Source organism: Arvicola amphibius, chromosome 4, assembly GCF_903992535.2.
Source record: "Arvicola amphibius chromosome 4, mArvAmp1.2, whole genome shotgun sequence".
In the NCBI taxonomy this organism is placed as follows: domain Eukaryota; kingdom Metazoa; phylum Chordata; class Mammalia; order Rodentia; family Cricetidae; genus Arvicola; species Arvicola amphibius.
In genome coordinates, this window is record NC_052050.1 from 48,037,287 (window position 1) to 48,056,748 (window position 19,462).

Genomic DNA, 19,462 nt, shown 5'->3' on the forward strand with positions numbered 1-19,462 from the left:
ATCCATTTGCCTCTGCCTCCCAAGTGCTGGGATTAAGAGCATATGCCACCACTACCTGGAAATAGAAGACAACTTTTAAGACTCCATTCTCTTCTCTTTCTGGGTTATCAGGTCATCAGGCTGGACTGCAAGCCTCTTCACCTATTGAGCCATCTCAGCGACCCCTAAATTCTTAAAAACTTTAATGAAACCATTTTGTATTTTTAGAAAAATATCTATTTAACAGGACCGTTTAGAGCAGTGGCTTAACCTACGGGTCATGACCCCTTTGGGGGTCACATGACCCTTTCTCAGTGGTCTCCTAAGACCATTAGAAAACAGATATTTATATTACGATTCATAACAGTAACAAAATTAGCCATGAAGTAGCAACAAAAATAATTTTATGCTTGGGGAGGGAGGGGGTCACCACAACATGAGGAACTATTTTAAAGGGTTGAAGCATTAGGAAGGTTGAGCACCAGTGATTTATTTTAGGTAGTCTTAGTTCTTCCTGGAACAGATTTTTTTATAAACTTATTTAATTTTTTCATACAATGTATTTTGATATTAATATGGCAAGAGGGCTATTGCCTTATTACAACTCACTGGAGCCAACTGTGGCCTAATTTCATCTGCAAGTGAGCAGAGACCAGCCAACCACAAGTACCCTTACCCCCTCCCCTACACTCCCAGGCATCCCAAGTCCTGCATCTCTCCAGCCACCTGATTTTCACCTTGCGGCAGCAGGTTGCCGTCGGGTCTCCTAGCCCAGTGCTTTTGTCAGCTCCGTGTGAGCACAAACCCATCACCTACAGCCGTGGTCCTCAACCTTCCTAACTCAACCCTTTAATACAGTTCCGCATGTTGTGGTGATCCCCAACCATACAGTTATTTTCGTTGCTACTTCAAAACTGTAATTTTGTTATTGCTATTAAATGGAATTTAATTACCTGATACACAGGATATCTGATCTGTGACCCCTATGAAAAGGTTGTTTGACCCCCCCCCCCACAAAGGGGTTATGACCCACAGGTTGAGAACTGTTGCCCTAGAACCTCCTAGCAGGCATCAGTGTCTCTGTGGCAGGAAATGGCTCACAGCCATCCTGATGGCAAGAGGAGATGGAAAGGAAGCATCCTATAAACAAAATGAGATTTCTAGGATGGTACCCAAGGTATCATTCAAGGATGACTCCCCACGAGCCAGCAAAAAGACAGTTTTCCTGAGATTGAAGAATCTACAGTTGTCACCCACAAACAGATTGGATTCTGGGGCAGGTGAGATGGCTCAACAGGCTAAAGCACCTGCTGTCAAGCCTGACGACCTGAACGCATAGGGTGGGACCAATTCCTACAAACTGTCCTCTGACCTCTATACATGTGCACCTACATGCACAAATAATGCAAGAAAAAAAGACTGAATACTGAGAAAGATTCTGGATTCTGTGAGCAGGGAAGGGGGGAAATGGGTAGGAAGTAGCAGTGGGATAAGCAACAGGGTCCACATAGGTGCTCAGGCATGTGTAGATGTGGGCTTAGTCTAAGTCTGGCTTCTCCATGCAGTGTAATCACCTGGCTAGCATGCTGGGGCACCTGGGGTGTGGACGAGAGGCGATGGCGCTGGGCAACGGGACCGAGCCCTGACAGCTCTCTCTTGGCACTGACATGCACAAATGAGGAATGCTGGAATTCTACCTCTCTTCCGCTGTGTAGAAGGCTTAGGTTGGAGTCACCTAGTGTTGCTATGACCTGCGTCTCAGCAGGGAACTTGCACACAGCTGTTCCAGGGCTTTGCAACTAAGTAAAGGCTGTCCGTGACACCAACAGGAAGAGCCGGGAGCCTTGCTTTTCAGAATTAAGCCCTATGATTCTCAGATCAAGTCAGGGTGAAGACAGCAATAAATTATTAGCCTTAGAGGGAGACTCAGAGACCTGGACAACCCAATTCCCCTGAGCACCATGCTAACCCAAGCTTCCTACTGGAGAAGCTGAGGCTGGGCCCAGGCCCTGTCTGGGGCTCCCCTAGAGTCTCAGATCTGGGGGAAATGTATAGACTGTGGGCCTCAAAGGTGAGCTAGGCCCAGATTCCATCGAGAAGGCAAGTTCCTCCACCTTGCAAGATGGCACTGAGCCCAAGGAAGTGTCTGAGAAGGACACAGCATGGTCAATGGGAACTCAGACCTAAGCAGGAACAGTCTCAGATGATTTAGATGAGGCTGGCAGGAGAAGCAGTCCCAGGACAACAGCAAGGTTTAGAAGCTACAGGAGGCTCAGAGATGACAGGGTGGTGTTGGGGTATCTGGCAGGAGAAGAGTGAACTTGGGGACATTATTTGTGTGTCAAACCTGAGAGATATAGTAGAGGGGGTGACTAAGGTGAACTCCTGGATTCCCTGGGTGGCCACAGTGGAGGGCAAGGCTCACAGTTCCATCAACACTCAGAAGCTGTGGCCTCAGGGACCTGCTGGACTCCTTCCCACAAGGAGGTGGCCATCAGGTTCTGTAAAGCCCATCTATTTGGCTAGACAGAAACTCCAAAGGATATTTCACAAGAGAAGCTGAAGGGCCAGGCATGAGAGACACGGGCAGGAGATGGTGGGTTTCGGGCCAGCTTGGAGCATACAGTAAGACCTTTCTACAGGGGGATAGGAGCAGGGAAGGGGAGGGAAGGGAAGGGAAAAGGGAGAAAGTCACATAGAGTTGTACTTTTTTTTATATAGAATTTGTACAATATATTTCTCTTCATTTGCATATCTTATCCACAACTTAAAACATTCTTTTTACAGGCTGAACTCACTCAGCTGATATAATCAAAGTTCTTTCTCTCAACCAAATAATAAAAATTCAAAATCGTAAACCCGTAAGAAAACAAATTAAAAACGATGATGAAAATAAGTCACTCCTCTCATTAGAACAGTGTCTGTACAATATATATGATCTGGAACAGAATTCTTTATAGATTAGGCACATGTTTCCACGACCACTTATTCCTGCCAGTTTTGTCTCAGTCCAGGCAGTCTTGCCCCCTAAGAAGGGTCAAGGGGACACTGGCTTTGATGGAATTCCTTTGGACCTCCTGCCCAGGTTGGGGTCAGGAGAGAAGGGCCTGGCTCAGCAGTGCCACCCAGTGGCCTAGCGAAGTGGAGGCAGTGGGCTGCAGTGACCAGGTCAGGGGCCCTGTCAGAGAGCAGCTGTGGTGTGTGAAGGGCAAAACGAAGCAGAGGGAGAGAAAACAGAGCGGTGAGTGGAGAAAAGCTATGGGGTTCAGCGTTTATTTACAATTGCTCTTCCTGATGGAAGGGTGGGAGAGGAGCTGGGGCCAGTGTCCCGAGGGAGGCCTCCAGCCCTGTCCCGCCCTGGCCATCTGCTCCCCCTACGCAGGCTGAGGTGTGGAGGCTGTGAGTGGGCCATCTCCTCCCCACTTCTAACTGCTATCTGCTCTGAGCCACCGTGAGGCCTCTTCACTGAGCACTGAGACTTGTTCTGACTCTCACCAGAGACCTACTTGGAGGGAGTGGCAAGCAATAGGGGCCTTCTCTGGGGTCTAGGCAGCTTGCAAAGCCCAGATGCTTTGGCAATGAGCAAAAGATGAGAAAGAGGTTCCCATGGGCTGGCACCCTGTCCCACATCATGGGACCTGGACTAGGACTCCTTTGATGTGAGGGGGCGGATCATGGGTCACCAATCCATTTGTTCCTGTGTTTTTTGCAACCTATCCCCACCACCACCACCACTCTGTAGCCATTTTTCCTGTATGCTGGGGTCCATCAGAGAACCTAATTCAAGGGCCGGGCAGGTAGTGGTGCCAGAAGGCACAGCACCTTTGCAGAAGATGCTTCCAGACCTGCAGGCTCAGCCTCTTCCAATCCAGTCCCTTGTCTACACCCAGCGGGGTCTTCAGAGGCCAAGGAGCACAATGTACCATAGCAACACAAGATAGCCAAGGGTGGTGCTGGCTGTGAGGAGCCGTTTTTTGCATTGGACCTGTGAGGTGTGACATGCCTCTGGCCCAGACACCTGCCCTTCAATAGGAGGTGCCTCAGGATTCTTTCTTCCTGAAAGTCCTTGGCCTGATGCCAACCCAGCTTCTCACTCACTGTGGCTCTGGAAAGAAAATCATTAGTACTTCAGGGCAATGCTAAAGCCATACATGGAAAAATGCAAAAGCATTCACTAGAACTAATGTAGTTATTGCTAGACAGGTGATGGCCAAATAGCAAGGTAAGAGGCCCAAGGTGGTAGGTATGCCGATCACCATGACCTTGGAGCAGAAGTATAATCAGGTATGTTCTGACTCCTGAACAAGGGCTCCTTTGAGGGCACTGTTGGCACTGTAGGTGCTGGAGAGTCCCTCTATTTCTGTCACTTCAACACACACCAGTTTGTTCCTAGGCATTCCCTAGGGGCTCTCTCAGGGAGTCAGTGAGGTTCTCTTTTAAAAACACGAGGGGAAACAAAACCGTATTAAAATAAGTGAAGAAACACAGACATGTGTGCTGGGAGCTGTTGCATGGATGACAAGCAGGACCTGCTGGCTGCTCCCAAGGGCACTGGGAGTTAGCCAGCTGACCTGTGGCATGAAGACAGCTTGGGAATTGGAGGTGGCTGGGAGGTGCTCATGTTAGTTGTGGGTTGATTTCCCAACTGGGCCACTGCTGCTGCAAGCTGTTAAGTCTCACTGCAAGGGTAGCTCTGCACGGATGGCACCTTCCCTTGATGGCAAGCCTGGGCAGTTCCTGCTCAGTGGAGACACAATCTTTCCAGAGATTACTTCTAGGTCCTCAGTGCTGTGACTCCCCGGGGGCAGCTCTGAAGGACACTGGTCTCTATTCTCTGAGTAACTTTCCCAAAGCCTCTTGATGGCCCTTTCTGAGCCACTCAGCGCTGCTGTGCCTTCTTGCACACATGGAGCCTGCACAGTGGGCCTTCTTGATCAGGCGGCTGCTTGGCATCCAAATGGGAGCAGGGGGTAGGCTCAAAGAGAGCTGGGTGCAGAGGCTGCAGGGGGTTCCTGAGCAAGGTTGGAGATCTGCCGTAACCCCTGTAGACAAATTATTGAGTCCATGCATGCCACAGTGAGGCTAACACTCAACATTCCAGAGGCGGGTGGCCTTGTTTGGGTAGTTGATTGCCAGGCTGATAGCAGCGATATTTTGCAGAGCCTGTGGAGGGAAAGAGCAGTCACAACATCAAGGGCCATTTACTTGCTTACCCCTAAGTCCCTCGGCTGGAGGGTGCTGAGGTGAGACAGAGGTAGTGGCCCTCACCCAGAGGCTCACAGGTAAGAGTAAGAAAGGAAACAAAACCAAAAACCCACAGGAAAGCCCTGACATAGGCATTAAGAAGCCACTGGCCATGGTAGCAGTCCAATTGCTGAGGCAGTTCTGGAAAAGCTACACAAAGGCACGGAAGGGAAGCAGACAGTACACACGAGAGGAGAGGTACCCACAGGAGCCCATAAACAGTGCTGGGAAAGCAGCTGTCCCAGAAGGGCCTGGGGAGGAAACAACACCAGTAAGGGAACTGGTCATCTGTCGGGAGGGTCACAGAGGGAAATACGCCACAAACTCAATAGTGTGTGTTGAGGGCAAGTCCAGTTCTCAAAATGCAGGCTGGGGCCTGAGGATCCCAGGACTTTTGGGAGGAGTCACAGATTCAAGTTTTACTTTCACCATTTCCTGAGTGCACAGTACAGTTCCTTTTCAGGAATGAGCGCAGGGCAGACACAAGAATCCAGTTGTCTTCTATTGGGCCAGACATTAAGTAAGTTTTCAAAAATGGAACTAGGGCCACCCTCCTCAAAAATTACTTTGTTTTAAAGTTTTCTCAAAACACATTAACATGAAATGTTCTGTCTTAAAAACTGAATTGATACATTTTGAATGTTTTAATTTCAACACTGAAGTCTAATTTATAACACCATACATTGTATACAGCATATAGAAGGAACAGCTTTCCCGGGCCCGCCATCATTTAGAAACACAGCTGTTAGGAGTTTTCCTACCAGGGAAGCAAAGTACGTCCAAAAATATCTGAAATCTAAGTCTATGGAAACTTCCAGGATCAGCCAAACTAATGTGAAGGCACTGGTTGTTTTGGTTTCACAGACACAAATTCTTGCTAGTGTCTTCTGACCCCACAGTTTAATATGAATGACAGTGATGAATGGGGCTCCACTGCTCTCTGTGAGAGCCAGAAGGAAGTGACTGCACTGCAACCAAGCTCCATGTAAACTCTGGGAGGGTCTGAACTTGTCAAGCAACTAACTCTCTCTTCCCTGTTCTTCCCCACCCCCATCCTGGCAAGTGATATGGTGCCATTCATCACAGCAAGATGACCTACAGTCCAGCTCTTTGGGGACAGGGGACACGGTACCTGTGCTGCACATCGGAGAAGGTGGTCCTCAGTGGTTAAGGCCAGCAGGTACTCCTGCAGCAGGCCAAGCTCCTGTGAAGAGAACAAGGACTCTGACTGACGGAAGGCAGCAGGGCTGAATAAAGGATACCCACCAAGCACACAGGGGCCCCAGGGGGGTAAGCACTATTCACTGTCAAGCACCTATGACACCACACACTCTACATCCATGAAGAAGCCTAACTGGAAGGAACAGGAACCTGGCTCCAGAGCTAGCCCTGATCGCGACTTTTCTCATGTCTCTTGAGGAGGACAAGCAAAGGATCTGTGAAAGGCCCTTTCATATGGCAATTCAATAAGCCTATTGTGCCTAGGCAGAGAAAGACAAGGAAGAGGAACCTAACTGTTTGATTTTCCAGAAATCTCTGTTGTCAAGAGCTGCTCCAAGGCAGTCCCGACCCTCTTTGGCTATAGTCCTGACAAAATAAGCAACTAGGCTGACCTGGTTTTTCTTCCCAGGGCTGGGTATATGGGTATGTGTTGTGGGAATGCTAAATGGAGGCCCAGGCCTGCCTCCTTGTGCAGCCTGGACACTCTGGGCTTGGGGACTGGGGTGTAATCCTGGTCCTGCCATTAGCAGGAAGAGGGAAAAGCATACAGAGGTATGATCCTTATGATCCTTCCCGCCCAGACTGAAGGGCAAGAGATAGACGTGTCCTTACCTGGGCACGGTTCTCAGTGACAAAGAAGAGCTCGGTGAGGGCGCGGTGCAGGGGTAGGAGGATGCCAGGCTGTGTCACGTCTTCAAATAGGCCATACTCCATGTGGGTAAAGAGCTGCCACAAGGGCTTCAACAGCGCAAGGTCACATAGGTCACTGGGGAGGGGGGAATCATGGGGTCGGTTTACTGAGAAGTAGGCTACCCAAGGTGGACAGTTAAAAGAAACTGCAGGTCAGGCTTTCCCTTTCCCGCCCCATCCTAAAACAGCCATGCCTACTCTCTGAAACAGCATGGAAGGAAAGGGGCAACCCCCCAAAATAATTCTAAGAAATCCAGAGAACCTGTAGTATGGTCACAGGAATTATTGCATTTTCTTTTGTTTTAACATTTATTTATTTACTTACTTACTAATAGAGAGAGAGAGAGAGAGAGAGAGAGAGAGAGAGAGAGGGAGAGAGAGAGAGAGAGAGAGAGAGAGACAGACAGACATGGGGGCGGTAAATACCACAGCATGCATATGATGGGCAAGGACAACTATGGGAGTTGGTTCTGCCTACCCACCATGTCAGGCTTGATGAAAGCATCTTAACCCACTGAGCGAGCTTGTTAGCCCCTATTGTGTGTTTTTAAAAATGGTTCCTAAGAAGTCCTTCCAGTGACACTAGGAAAATCTCCAGGCAAATATGTTTGTTTTGTTTCACTAGGTAGCCTAAGCTGTCCTTGAAGTCAAGACAATTCTTCTGCCTCAGTCTCCCATGTACTGGGATTACAGATATGAGTTATCATGCACCTTAAGCTAAATGTTAAATGGAAAAAAAGCAAGATATAACATATCCCATATAAAATAAAACTAACCCATAAAAAGAAAAAAAACTATCAAATGGACAGGGAAGACAAACATTATTTTGATATTCATTTATAAAATAGAAAATACACTTGCAAACTTGCTAGACCTGAAATCTTGCCTCTAGGAGAAGCCCAATCCTTCTCAGACCTGTGTGCAGAGAACCCTGAGTGTTTGAACCTGGAGTGGGTGGGGGTTGTGATCATAGTTCAAAACCCTCCAGAAGAGAAAATTAGGAGCTGAACAATATTCTGGGCTTACTATAGGGTAATATGCATATTATTAATGATTTTGCCATTCTCTTTATTTTTTCTTCTATACTTGAAAAAGAATCCTCCCCTTTGAGAATTGTCTTATCAGTCATTTCCCCCGAAAGGAGCACATGTTCATAAAGTAAGCAGGTGGGCAAATTCAGTTCGACTTGTTTCATTGCTAGTTTCAGGGGAACACTGGAAAGTGAAGTAAGAGGCATCTGCAGGACTATCCTCCTCTGGGATTGGCCCTCTATTCTGGCCTCTATCACCCTCAGGCCAGCAAATCTTTAACTTTCCAAAAAGCTAATGTGGCAAGGCATTCTGAGATATGTGGTATGCCCTTCACCCTCACACACTCCCTTCAGGCTCATAATGGAGGCATACAGGGCTATCAGGCTGGTATGGAAGGGCCAGTGGGAGCACACTGAGAGTTCTCCCCAGGCTCAGGAATATAGGGAGTCCCAACTGGAAAGAAGATCGATGTCAGCCAGCAAATTGTGGAAAGACATCTGAACCACAGGCAGGAAGGCCTGCCAGCCTGAAGACCTTGGCAATGTGACATATTGCTTAGACAGCATACCATCCAGGTCAATACTGGAAGCCCGCGTGGAGCTAAGCAACACATAATGTCTGCATATGAGGACGTGGTACTAGCAGCAAGCACACCCAGCCTTCTCTTACCCCTCCCCTGCTGCCAGCCTAGGGCTGACAATGAGCCATCACTTTCTCTTCCTGACTTGAAAATTCCTTTAAGCTTTTAAAATAACAACTTCATATTACTTTTTACTTCAAGTATCATTATCCCACACTGGCTCACACTCTGTGTATCTACGCCTTAAAAATGCGAGAAAGAGCAACTCCTACTGGTCAGGGTCTGGGCAAGGGGGTGTAGGTGGAGTACTTGGCTGCTCTGTATATAGCAGAAACCACCAATACTTTCCTCTGAGATGAGTACTATGAAGCTACAGCCACATTCCTATCTATTCAACACTGTAGTGGAAGTTCTACCAGAGTAAAAGGTCAAACCCTGCTCCTGTACATTGAGAGGAAGAACTAAAACTCACCATCACAGATGCCATGACCGAGCTCTTGCTAATCCACACACTCATTCAGAATATATGCGGGATATAAGGGCAACAGGCCAAAATGCTACAGCAGCAAAACAAAAGTCACTTTTTTTTGTCTGAGATGGTCTTACCGATGTAAGACTGGCCTTGAAATGTCTTGGCCTTCTGGGTGCTGGAATTATGGGCATATACCACCATACTCAGCAAATTTTTTAAATAATAATTATAAGAATAAAAACATTAAATACCTAGAAATACCATACAAAATGTTGTATGAATTGTCTACAGAAATGTGTAAATTATTTCAAGGACCTACACAATGGAGGAATGATGTGGGATTCCCCTCTGTATGCTATGAATATGCTTTATTACCATTGGTTAATAAAAAAGCTGATTGGGCCAATGACTTAGCAGAATATAGTCAGGCTGGAAGAGATATGAGAGTAGGCAGAGTCAGGGAGACACCATGTAACCACCCAAGGAGAAAGATGCCAGAATGCCAGAACATTACTGGTAGGCCACAGCATCATGGTGATACACAGATTAATAGAAATGGGTTAATTTAAGATATAAGAGTTAGCCAGAGTTCGCCAGGAATATGCCTGAGCCATTGACCAAACAGTGTTCAAATTAATATAGTTTCTATGTTATTATTTGGGTCTGAGCAGTTCGGAAAGTCTCTTCCTACAGAAGAAAATAAAATGGCTGTGGACTAGAGGATTCAACTTTCTAAGGAATTTGATATGCAATTTCAAACTGATATGCAGAGCCTCCTGGAATCCCATTAGAAGGCTGGGGCCTGTGGCTCAGTGGTAGTGTGAAAGGCTCTTCCTCTCATGTGGAAAGTCATGGGCTAAGTCCCAGTACCACAAGAAAAGTATCACTGGCCAAGAGAGAGGTTGAGAAGTGTGAACAAGAGAGCATGAATGTGCATAAAAGGGTGGTGGAGACACAGGGAAAATTGTTTTTCTTTTTCAGTTTGAGACAGGGTCTCATTATGTAGCCTGGAATTCATTATGGAGATCAGGATGGTCTCCAACTCACAGAGATCCAATTGCTCTGCCTTCTTGCAGGGATTAAAGGTATGTGCCATCACACTAGGCTAAAAAAAATTTTTTTAGTCTTTTGTTGTATGTATTTGTGTATGGTCTATGCAAGTATTCGTGTGTGTGTGTGTGTGTGTGTGTGTGTGTGTGTGTGTGTGTGTGTAGATGCTGTCAGTGTGCATGTGGAGGCCAGAGGTTGACATCAGGGATCTTTCTCAGTTGCTTTGTACATTACTTTACCAATTTCTCATTAGATATATTCATGTTATTTTAAGTGTGATTGTTTTGCTTGAATGTATGTATGTGCACTAGCCTGCAGGCTTGGTGTCTTTGAAGGTCAAGAGAAGACACTGGCTTCCCTGGAACTGGAGTTATGAATAGAGAACCACCATGTGGGTGCCGGGAACTGAAGACCTGTGCAAGAGCAACAAGTGCTCTCAATTCAAGTGCTTGAGACATCTCTCTGGCCCCATGCACCTGTTTTTTGGGGGGTGGGGGATGAGTTCAGACCTCACTGAATCGTCTAGGCTGACTGGCCAATGAATTACAAGGACCTGCCTGTTGTTGCCGTCCTTCCCAAGTACTGAAGACCTGAACTCTGGTTCTCATTCTTCTGCAGACACTACAGACTAAACCATCTCCCCATTTTTTATCTTTTTTTTTTTTTTTTTTGAGACAGGGTCTCATGTATCCTAGACTTCCCTAGAAATCATTATAGTTGAGGATGACCTTGATCTTCTGTACATGAAGAAATTAACATGGTAATATAAAAATGGATTGGTAACTTCTGGGTAAAAAGATTTGTAAGTCACGAGGGAAAAAATGGCCAGTCACACTGGGGTTATCAATACCTAACACAGCCTGGAGCATGCAGGCAGATCTCTGGGTTTAAGGCCAATCTAATCTATATAGTAAGTTCCAGGCTAGCTAGAGATACACAGTGGGACTCTATCTACAAGCAAGCAAGTAAGCAAGCAAACAAACAAATAAACCAAAAGCAGAAAAACACACCCCCAACACAGGTCAGGAATGATGGGGTATACCTGTAACCCCAGTGCTCAGGAAGCTATGGTTGGGGGGACTCAGAGCTCTAGGCCAGTATGGGCTACATACTGGTCTTAAACACAACCAAAATGCAGGACAATCTTGACGTAAAGAACTAAGCTAAAAGACTTCCACAATTAAATTAGCAGATATGTAAATCAGTCATAGAGCTACAGTCATTAATACAGCACTGGCTTACAGACAAGGAAATGCCCAGAGTTATAAATACATGGGACCAAAGGTAATAGTACAGAGTGCTCAGGGCAAACTCAAAATAAGTAGAGACCCAAAGCAAAAACTTGACGCCAGAAATTCAAACTCATATACTGGCATTCACCCCAGGTGGATGTCAGATGTCGGGTGAAAGGGAAAGTGATTAAGATTCTAGAAAGAAACAGTAGATAATTTTATGACATTTGACTGAGGCAAAAATTACTTACAGGACACGTTAAGTTAGTAGTTTTTCAGTAACTTAAAAGAAATGATGGATAAACTCAGAAACGCTAAAATTACATTTGTCTTTTTTCCTCAAAGATGCCATTAACAAAGTAACTAGGAAACAGTGGGAGGAGTTCAGGAACTGACCCTGGCACTGCCTACCTGTGGGTGCAGCATTGCACAATCCTCAGCAGTAAGTGGATGGCTTTCAGTCGCTGATGACCAGTCTGGCGGCAGGCCACACCCACCAGCCATTCCCAGATCTTGGCCAATGGGAGGTGAGGCACAACCCTTTCTTCAGACAACATCTGCTTCAAGATCTCAAATCCTGGCATCATGCCGAAACACAGACATTTTAAAAACAATTATTAACATTAAGTTTCATATTTTGTAAACTGTACACATTTTGATAGGGTGAAATAATTTATATTTTGGCTGAAATAAAATTTCTTTCTTTCTTTCTTTCTTTCTTTCTTTCTTTCTTTCTTTCTTTCTTTTTTTTTCTTTTTTTGGTTTTTCGAGACAGGGTTTCTCTGCAGCTTTTTTAGAGCCTGTCCTGGAACTAGCTCCTGTAGACCAGGCTGGCCTCGAACTCACAGAGATCCGCCTGCCTCTGCCTCCCGAGTGCTGGGATTAAAGGCGTGCGTCTTTCTTTCTTTTTTTGATATAGGGTTTCTCTGTGTAGCTCTGGCCATCCTGGAAGCCAAATTTCCTTTTGTAAAATAACACAAGAACAACATTCTCACTTCCTCATTTTTGCAAAAGGCCCTGGTGTTGGGGAATATTCAATCACACTATGAACCCCAAGTTTGCATTCATGTTAATTAAATAAAATTAATCTTGGGCCAGGAGGCTGAGTTAGCAACTAGTTGAAGAAAACAATCAAAGCACATCAGAGGGCATCTGGAAGAGATAGAGAGACGCACCAGAAGTAGTAGGGAGGGGTTCTGAGTGGTGTGGCTTTTTCTGTTTTGTTTTTGGGGAGTGGAAGGACGGGCCTTTTGGGAGAGTCAATAAGGAGAGAAAGTTAGCTAAGTGCTACTCTCTAAGCTAGCAGGTTTTCATCAGCCTTTGAGTCTCAAGTTTTATTTATAAATAGAATGATAGAGATTTAGTTAGAGCTACCTTTAATGGCAGCAGCAACAGAGCCAGTGCCTGAAGGAGCAGAATTCTCACCAGGCTGTAGGCTGAGCGCTGGGCTGCTGCCAGAGAAGCAGGCCAGAAACTGCGGAGTAGCAATTGCTGGCTGAAATAGCAGTAGATTAAGGCACAGCCACTGTGCCGAAGATAAGACAACACCCTGGTAAAACAAACAAATAAAACCAACCAACCAACCAACCAAACAAAATCTGTGTCTTCTTTTAGATCCTGACAGAAGGCTCTAATCTGATCATTCAAGTTTGTAAGTAGTCAGCCACATCCTGGTGAAGAAAGCCAGGCACGTGGGTTGAGAGATACTTTTGGAAGGCCTTAGAGACAATAGTTGCTTTGATTTTAACAGAAGTCAGTAACATAATGGTACCTCTGGGCAGAGTGTGTCTGGTTGACAGAGCATGCAAACAGAAAGGGCAGAGCACACACCTGTCTGGAAACGGCCGAGGTGTCCAGCTGTCACAGTGAATCGGTAGCCCCACTCGGTGTTGCTCATGTCAGAGGTAAATCGGTAATACAGAGTATCTCCTGGATCACAAAAACCAGAGACAGGTCAGGATACGGGAGCAAAAGGATGGCAGCTGGGGTGTTTCTGATGAAATACATTAAGCTCACGTTAAAATCCTCTAATAATTTCTCAATTTTATGCTTTTTAAAAATTTGTTTTACTTTTATTTTGGGTAATTGTTTTGGGGTGAATGGTAGTGTGTATGGTAGGCATGTACATGCCAAGGTATATATGTGTAGTTGGTTCCCTTTCCATCATGTGGGTCCTGGGGCTTGAACTTGGGATGACAGGCTTGGCAGTAAGTGTTCCTACCACTGAGCTATCTCACTGCCTCAACATTATGTTTAAATGCTTCCTGTGAAGTCTATACAGGCTGGTGAGATGGCTCAGTGGGCAAAAGTACTTGCTGACAAACCTGATAATGTGAGCTCAATCCCTAGGATCCATGTGGAGAGAACTGACTCCAAGTTGTTGTCTTCTGATCTGAGAGAGAGAGAGAAAGAGAGAGAGAGAGAGAGAGAGAGAGAGAGAGAGAGAGAGAGAGAGAGAGAGAGAGGAGAACAAAAATTTAAAGGAAAAGTCTATATACCTGGAAGCTCAAAATCTTTCCACTTCTGCTGGGAGCCACTGAAGTTGTGTCGGTCCTGCTGAAAGTCACTACTGCTGGACATGGCTAATTCATCACAGCCTTCCTCTGTGTTGCACTGAGGATCAAATTTGATTGAGAGGTAGATGGCACCAGGAATGTGCACTTTATCCTAGGGAGGGAGACAGAGAATACTTCTATCACTGTCACTAGCTACCACTGTGGCTGTCACTGTAACCAGGGACATGGAGCATGAGCAAACCATAATCCTTCCCGCCAGCTCTATGGAAGGGACATAGTGGGCATCCAGAAAAGGTCCAGAGGAGGGTGCTTACAGGGAGCTCCCCAGGGGAAGGGACACAAGAGCACCAGAGTGCCTTTCAGGTAGGGCAGCACCGGAGAGGTCTGCATGCTCTGGAGAGGCAGGAGCATGGCTTGGGGGTTTACGGGAAGGCCATGATCATGTGGATAAGAAGAGGTGTGCAGACTTCTGGAGAGCAGGTGCTCTGATCACAGCTTGAAGAAGAGTCACAGCTGCTAGGGAGCCAGGCAGGGTGGGAAGGTGAGATTGGGAGGAAACAGCAGGAGTGGCCTCAGAGGAGAGGCCAGTTTGGGACCATCAGGAAGGCAGAAAGGGGTACAACTTGTTAGCTGAAAAAATGAGGCAGGAGAGAAAAAGCTTGTAAGGAAGAGGGTGAGGAGGTGTACACCTCTGTGAAATAAGAATGTCTCAGCTGATCAACAGCTTCTGAACCAGCCTCTGTGCTCCTGCCTCAACTGCTGTAGACTACTCCCATCTAGAAGCTCAGGCCTTGCCAGCTCCAGCATCTCCAAAGGGCTAAGGAAAGGTGCAAGACATTGTTGAGTCATGAGAGTAGCTGAGGTGGTCCACACCAAACTTCTATGGCTCTCTATTTAGATACAAATTCAGGATGGGAAAGATGAGACTGTGAGGGCTGGGTATTAAAAAAGGGGCTAGTGTCTCCAAGGTGTGGCCTGATCATCAGGAGACTTAGAGGTTGGTTCTGGATCCCCACACAAACTCACTGCTGAAAGAAGCTGAGGATTCACGCAGAGGAGCTTACAATGGGAAAGTATATTCTCCTCTGGAGCCAGGAGACCACTTTTCCCTATTAACACAGCTAAAGCTGGAGAAGGGGAAACCTGCTGGCCAGGACTCATGGCATCAGACAGGAGATGAGGAAATGTGTTGTTAGTTAGGACTGGTAAGAAGAGGGAAGGGAAGGTCTCTGATGCACCGCCTACCTCAAAGCTGGTATTGTTGTTATATGGGTGTTTTGATTCCCTCACTTGCACCTCCATTCCTGGTTCCTCCATGAACTGACATGCAGCCAGGGCCATGGTCCCCAACATGCCCTCTCGGCAGCCTTGGAGCACTTTCTGCAGGATCTGAGAAGAAAGAAGGTGGTTAAGAGCAGGGAAAACCAGTGTCATCAGGAGGGAAGGAGGGAGGGAGGGAGGGAGGGAGGGAGGGAGGGAGGGAGGGAGGGAGGGAGACAGAGACAGAACCTACTTCAGTCTGAGATTCACCTGAAGGTACTGGTACCACCAACCCTACCCCAAATGCAACCCCAGTGGTCACCTTTCAACCAGGTCCTATTCTGAATCAGACTAATGCTACTTCTAGAAGACCCACAATAAAAGAAACAACTAGAGATGTTCCAGGCCTCTGAAGAGCTCATCACTAAGCAGGTGGAAGAAGCTATAAGTAAACACTACAGCACACAGAGAAATGGCCAAAGTGAGGAGCTCTGGGGACCAACAGGCAGGAACGCACATGTCCAAGCAGGGGTCTGCAGAGGCAGTGACTGCCACTGCCCTTCATGGAAGGTGAATATGGCCAGAGCACTCTGCCAGTGCCTGCAGGGCTATGATGCCAGCAAACAATCTACGATATGCAGACACCAGTGGTCCTAGGTGGGCAAAACAAGGGTCAGAGAGCACATCAACCTCCCCATGCTCAGCATATTGAACAGGACGGGGAGGATTAGAGGGGCAAATATGACCCGGGATTTCTGCACCTGAACTCGAGGACAGAGTGGCTGACCCTGCACCAGAAGGAATAAGTGCACAAGGATGCTAAGGTGTAGACCAGGATGTTTTCTGCTATTCTGGGTCCTCTGCTTCTATGCAGAAGTGGAAATGGACTCTAACTCCGCATTATTTAGATATTTATTTTATGTATATGTATGTGGCTTCAAGATAAGTAAACACACTGTATTCGTACAGGTGCTTGTGGAGGTCAGGAGAAGGCATTGCATCCCTTGAACTGGGGCTGCAGGAGATTGTGAGCTGCCCAGTGTGAGTGCTGGGACTAAACTCTTATCCTCTGCAGGGGCAGCAAGTGCTCTTAACTGCTGTCATTTCTCTGGCTTCACAGTATTATTTAAAAAGAAAACAAGGAAGACCTGATATAAAAATAAATGAGGCAGAGACATAGCTCGGTGGTTAAGTGCCCTGGTTACTCTGGAAGAGGACCCTAGTTGAGTTCATGCACACTAAGGCTCACAGCCATCTGCAGCTACAGTTTCATATGACACTTCTTTTGACCTTTGAGGGCACAACACACATGATGTACTTACATACATGCAGACACATTATGCACATAAAATAAAAATAAACTAGAAAAGAGAAAAACAAAATACAACATGCCCTCCAACCTAAAATTCCAAATTGGAAAACCAGACTTCAGAGAATGGCATGGAAGCTAGTGAAATCCCTGCCACCCAGAAGCCAGAGTCTTGGATAAGCCTCTATCTACACCACCAGGATCATGGAGCAACCAAGGTTCACACCTCACGGGCAGATCACTTGACCTGCATAGACAGTCTGAAAATGACAGTTTAAGACAGAAGGCAAAACCCTTATTGGACGCTTTCCTGTATTGTGGGAACAGGCTATCTGGGCCTCTGAAGGGTATTACCTTGTCCCCTGACTTTGCATCATGTCAAATTCCAGGGACCTGAGAAGGCACAGGCTAGCTAGGAGAGCCATAAGACCTATAGGTGTGAAACAATCAAGGCAAAAGGCCAAGAAATGTTTTCAGAGCCTACTGCTGCAAATGTTTCCTGCACTCAGCTTTCTGCTGTGAGCTCAACTCCAGAAAACCCATGGCACAGTCAAGAGCAGCTCTTGCCTCTGCTGTATTCATACCTATCAGGGGGCCTATATTTCTCAAACACCCTGGGGTCACAGAGATATGGAAGATGGGCAGAGAGGAGCCTGGGCTGAGCAGAGAGTTAGCTACCTTCTCCCACTGGTGCTTTTCTTCCAGCTGCATGAACATATCCAAAATGTAGGTCATATGTGCAGGGCCACTGAGCTCTAGGATGTCCTCACTCACTGGCACATGCCCTGGCCACTCGGCCAGCAGGGAGGCGAGCACATGGCGAGCATAAAGGACTGCTGTGGCCTCGTTCACACGGAAGAGGTAGTCGCGGACAGCCCTCTTGCTCTTGCAGTTCAGTTCCTTGTGCAGGAGGGCAGCACTCTTGCTCCGGCGCTGCTTGGCGTAGCTCTGCTGCAGCTCACTCTCTGTGCTGGAAATCAGCTTCTGGGTCACAGGGTTCGATTCAGCAGTGGCTTGGTCAGTACGCACAGGCCGGGACTGTAAAGCCAAGACCATCATTACAGAGGCTTGGCCTTCTCACTATAGGGGGCAGAAGTGTAAACACTTTGATCCCAAGGTAGGTGACATACCAAACATGGCAAGATAATCATGTCTGTGTCCACAGCTTTGGCACTTTGTTCCTCCAGTCTCAGACTCCTACTAGGCTGCCACCTCTGTGCCAGGGAGCGAATTCTCTCATCGGTGGTGAGCTCATCTCCGTCAAACCTGAAGGGAGCCCAGTGATAGGCACAGACAGTGGAGGAGACAAGAGCTTAGAATACACTGCAGTTGTCAGAAAGGTGATCAGAGCTGCACTCTCACTACTACCCACCCAATGATAGCATTACTTGCTGTCATTTGCAAACTATAGTCACACCATGCATCCATTCACCCATACATGTAGTCTTCCAAGAATATCCTCGTAGCAGATATACAAACTGTCTCTTAGGAACCACTTTTCTCTTTATCTTCCTTTAAAAATATTTTTATATTTATATATAAATTATACCTATGATAATTTTATAATTTATTTTTTAATAATAAAATTTTAAAAATCACTTTTTGTAGCCAGGTGGTGGTACATAACTTTAAAAAAAATATCTATCTATCTATCTATCTATCTATCTATCTATCTATCTATCTATTTATTTATTATGTATACAATATTTGTCTGTGTGTATGCCTGCAGGCCAGAAGAGGGCACCAGACCCCATTACAGATGGTTGTGAGCCACCATGTGGTTGCTGGGAATTGAACTCAGGACCTTTGGAAGAGCAGGCAATGCTCTTAACCTCTGAGCCATCTCTCCAGCCCCGATAATGCATATCTTTAATCCCAGCACCCAGGAGACAGAGGCATGTGAATCTTTTTGAGTTTGAGGTCAGTCTGATCTACAAAGAAAGTTCCAGGACAGCCAGGTCGTTACATAGAGAAACTCTGTCTCGAAAAGCAAAACAAACAAAATTACTTTTTTTTTTTGTTTGTTTGTTTTTTCGAGACAGGGTTTCTCTGCAGCTTTAGAGCCTGTCCTGGAACTAGCTCTTGTAGACCAGGCTGGTCTCGAACTCACAGAGATCCGCCTGCCTCTGCCTCCCGAGTGCTGGGATTAAAGGCGTGCGCCACCACCGCCCGGCACAAAATTACTTTTTGTGTACATGTTTTGTCTGCATGTCATGTCTGTGTATCACATGCAGGCCTAGTGCCCTCTGGAGTCACAAGAAGGGGCTAGCTATCAAACCCAGGTCCTCTGTGAGAACAAGTGTTCCTAACCACTGAGACATCTCTCCCTCTCCAGCCTGTTTATATTTCTTTGTTAATTTTGGGATGTGTGTATGGGGGTTGACCTCACTATCTTTTCAGCTGTTCTCCACCTTATTTTTAGAGATAGGGTCTTTTACTGAATCAAAGCTTACTGGTTTGGCTTGGCTGGCTGACTAGCAAGTTCCAGGAATCCATTGGTCTCCATCCCCACATCCCTAATAATGGATTCAGAGATGAGCACGGCCAAGCCCAGCTTGTATAGGTACTGGGGATCGAAACTCGGGTCTTAATGCTTGCATGGCACATACTTAATCAAGTGTCTTCCAGCTCTTCCTCTCTCTGCCTGCCTCTGGATGCTTATGTGAGAAAACCACAAATTCTACCTGCCTCAGTCTGAGGTCCTTCTGCTTTTCTAGTTACAGTAGTTTAGACTGCACCCTGACCATCTTCCTCTCATAGTACCTGCTCCACTTCACAAACGATTTTAGATAATACATAGGAGAAAACAGAAACATGAATGAAGTTAATTGAAATTCACTCCACATTAGAATAAGAAGCTAAAGGGCTAGGGAGGTAG

The 19,462-nt window shown here is 46.5% G+C and overlaps 1 protein-coding gene across 1 annotated transcript in view; it reads right to left on the reverse strand.

The window, feature by feature from the left end:
• Positions 1-2,675: 2,675 nt before the first annotated feature.
• Positions 2,676-19,462, reverse strand: part of Zzef1 (zinc finger ZZ-type and EF-hand domain containing 1) — a 127,921-nt gene continuing 111,134 nt past the window's right edge. Inside the window, 9 exon segments of the mRNA XM_038325684.1 lie at positions 2,676-5,142; positions 6,356-6,427; positions 7,057-7,210; positions 11,911-12,076; positions 13,330-13,428; positions 13,998-14,166; positions 15,261-15,404; positions 17,263-17,622; positions 17,715-17,850. Of these exon segments, the coding sequence (XP_038181612.1) occupies positions 5,062-5,142; positions 6,356-6,427; positions 7,057-7,210; positions 11,911-12,076; positions 13,330-13,428; positions 13,998-14,166; positions 15,261-15,404; positions 17,263-17,622; positions 17,715-17,850 (1,381 nt within the window). The 3' untranslated portion in view covers positions 2,676-5,061.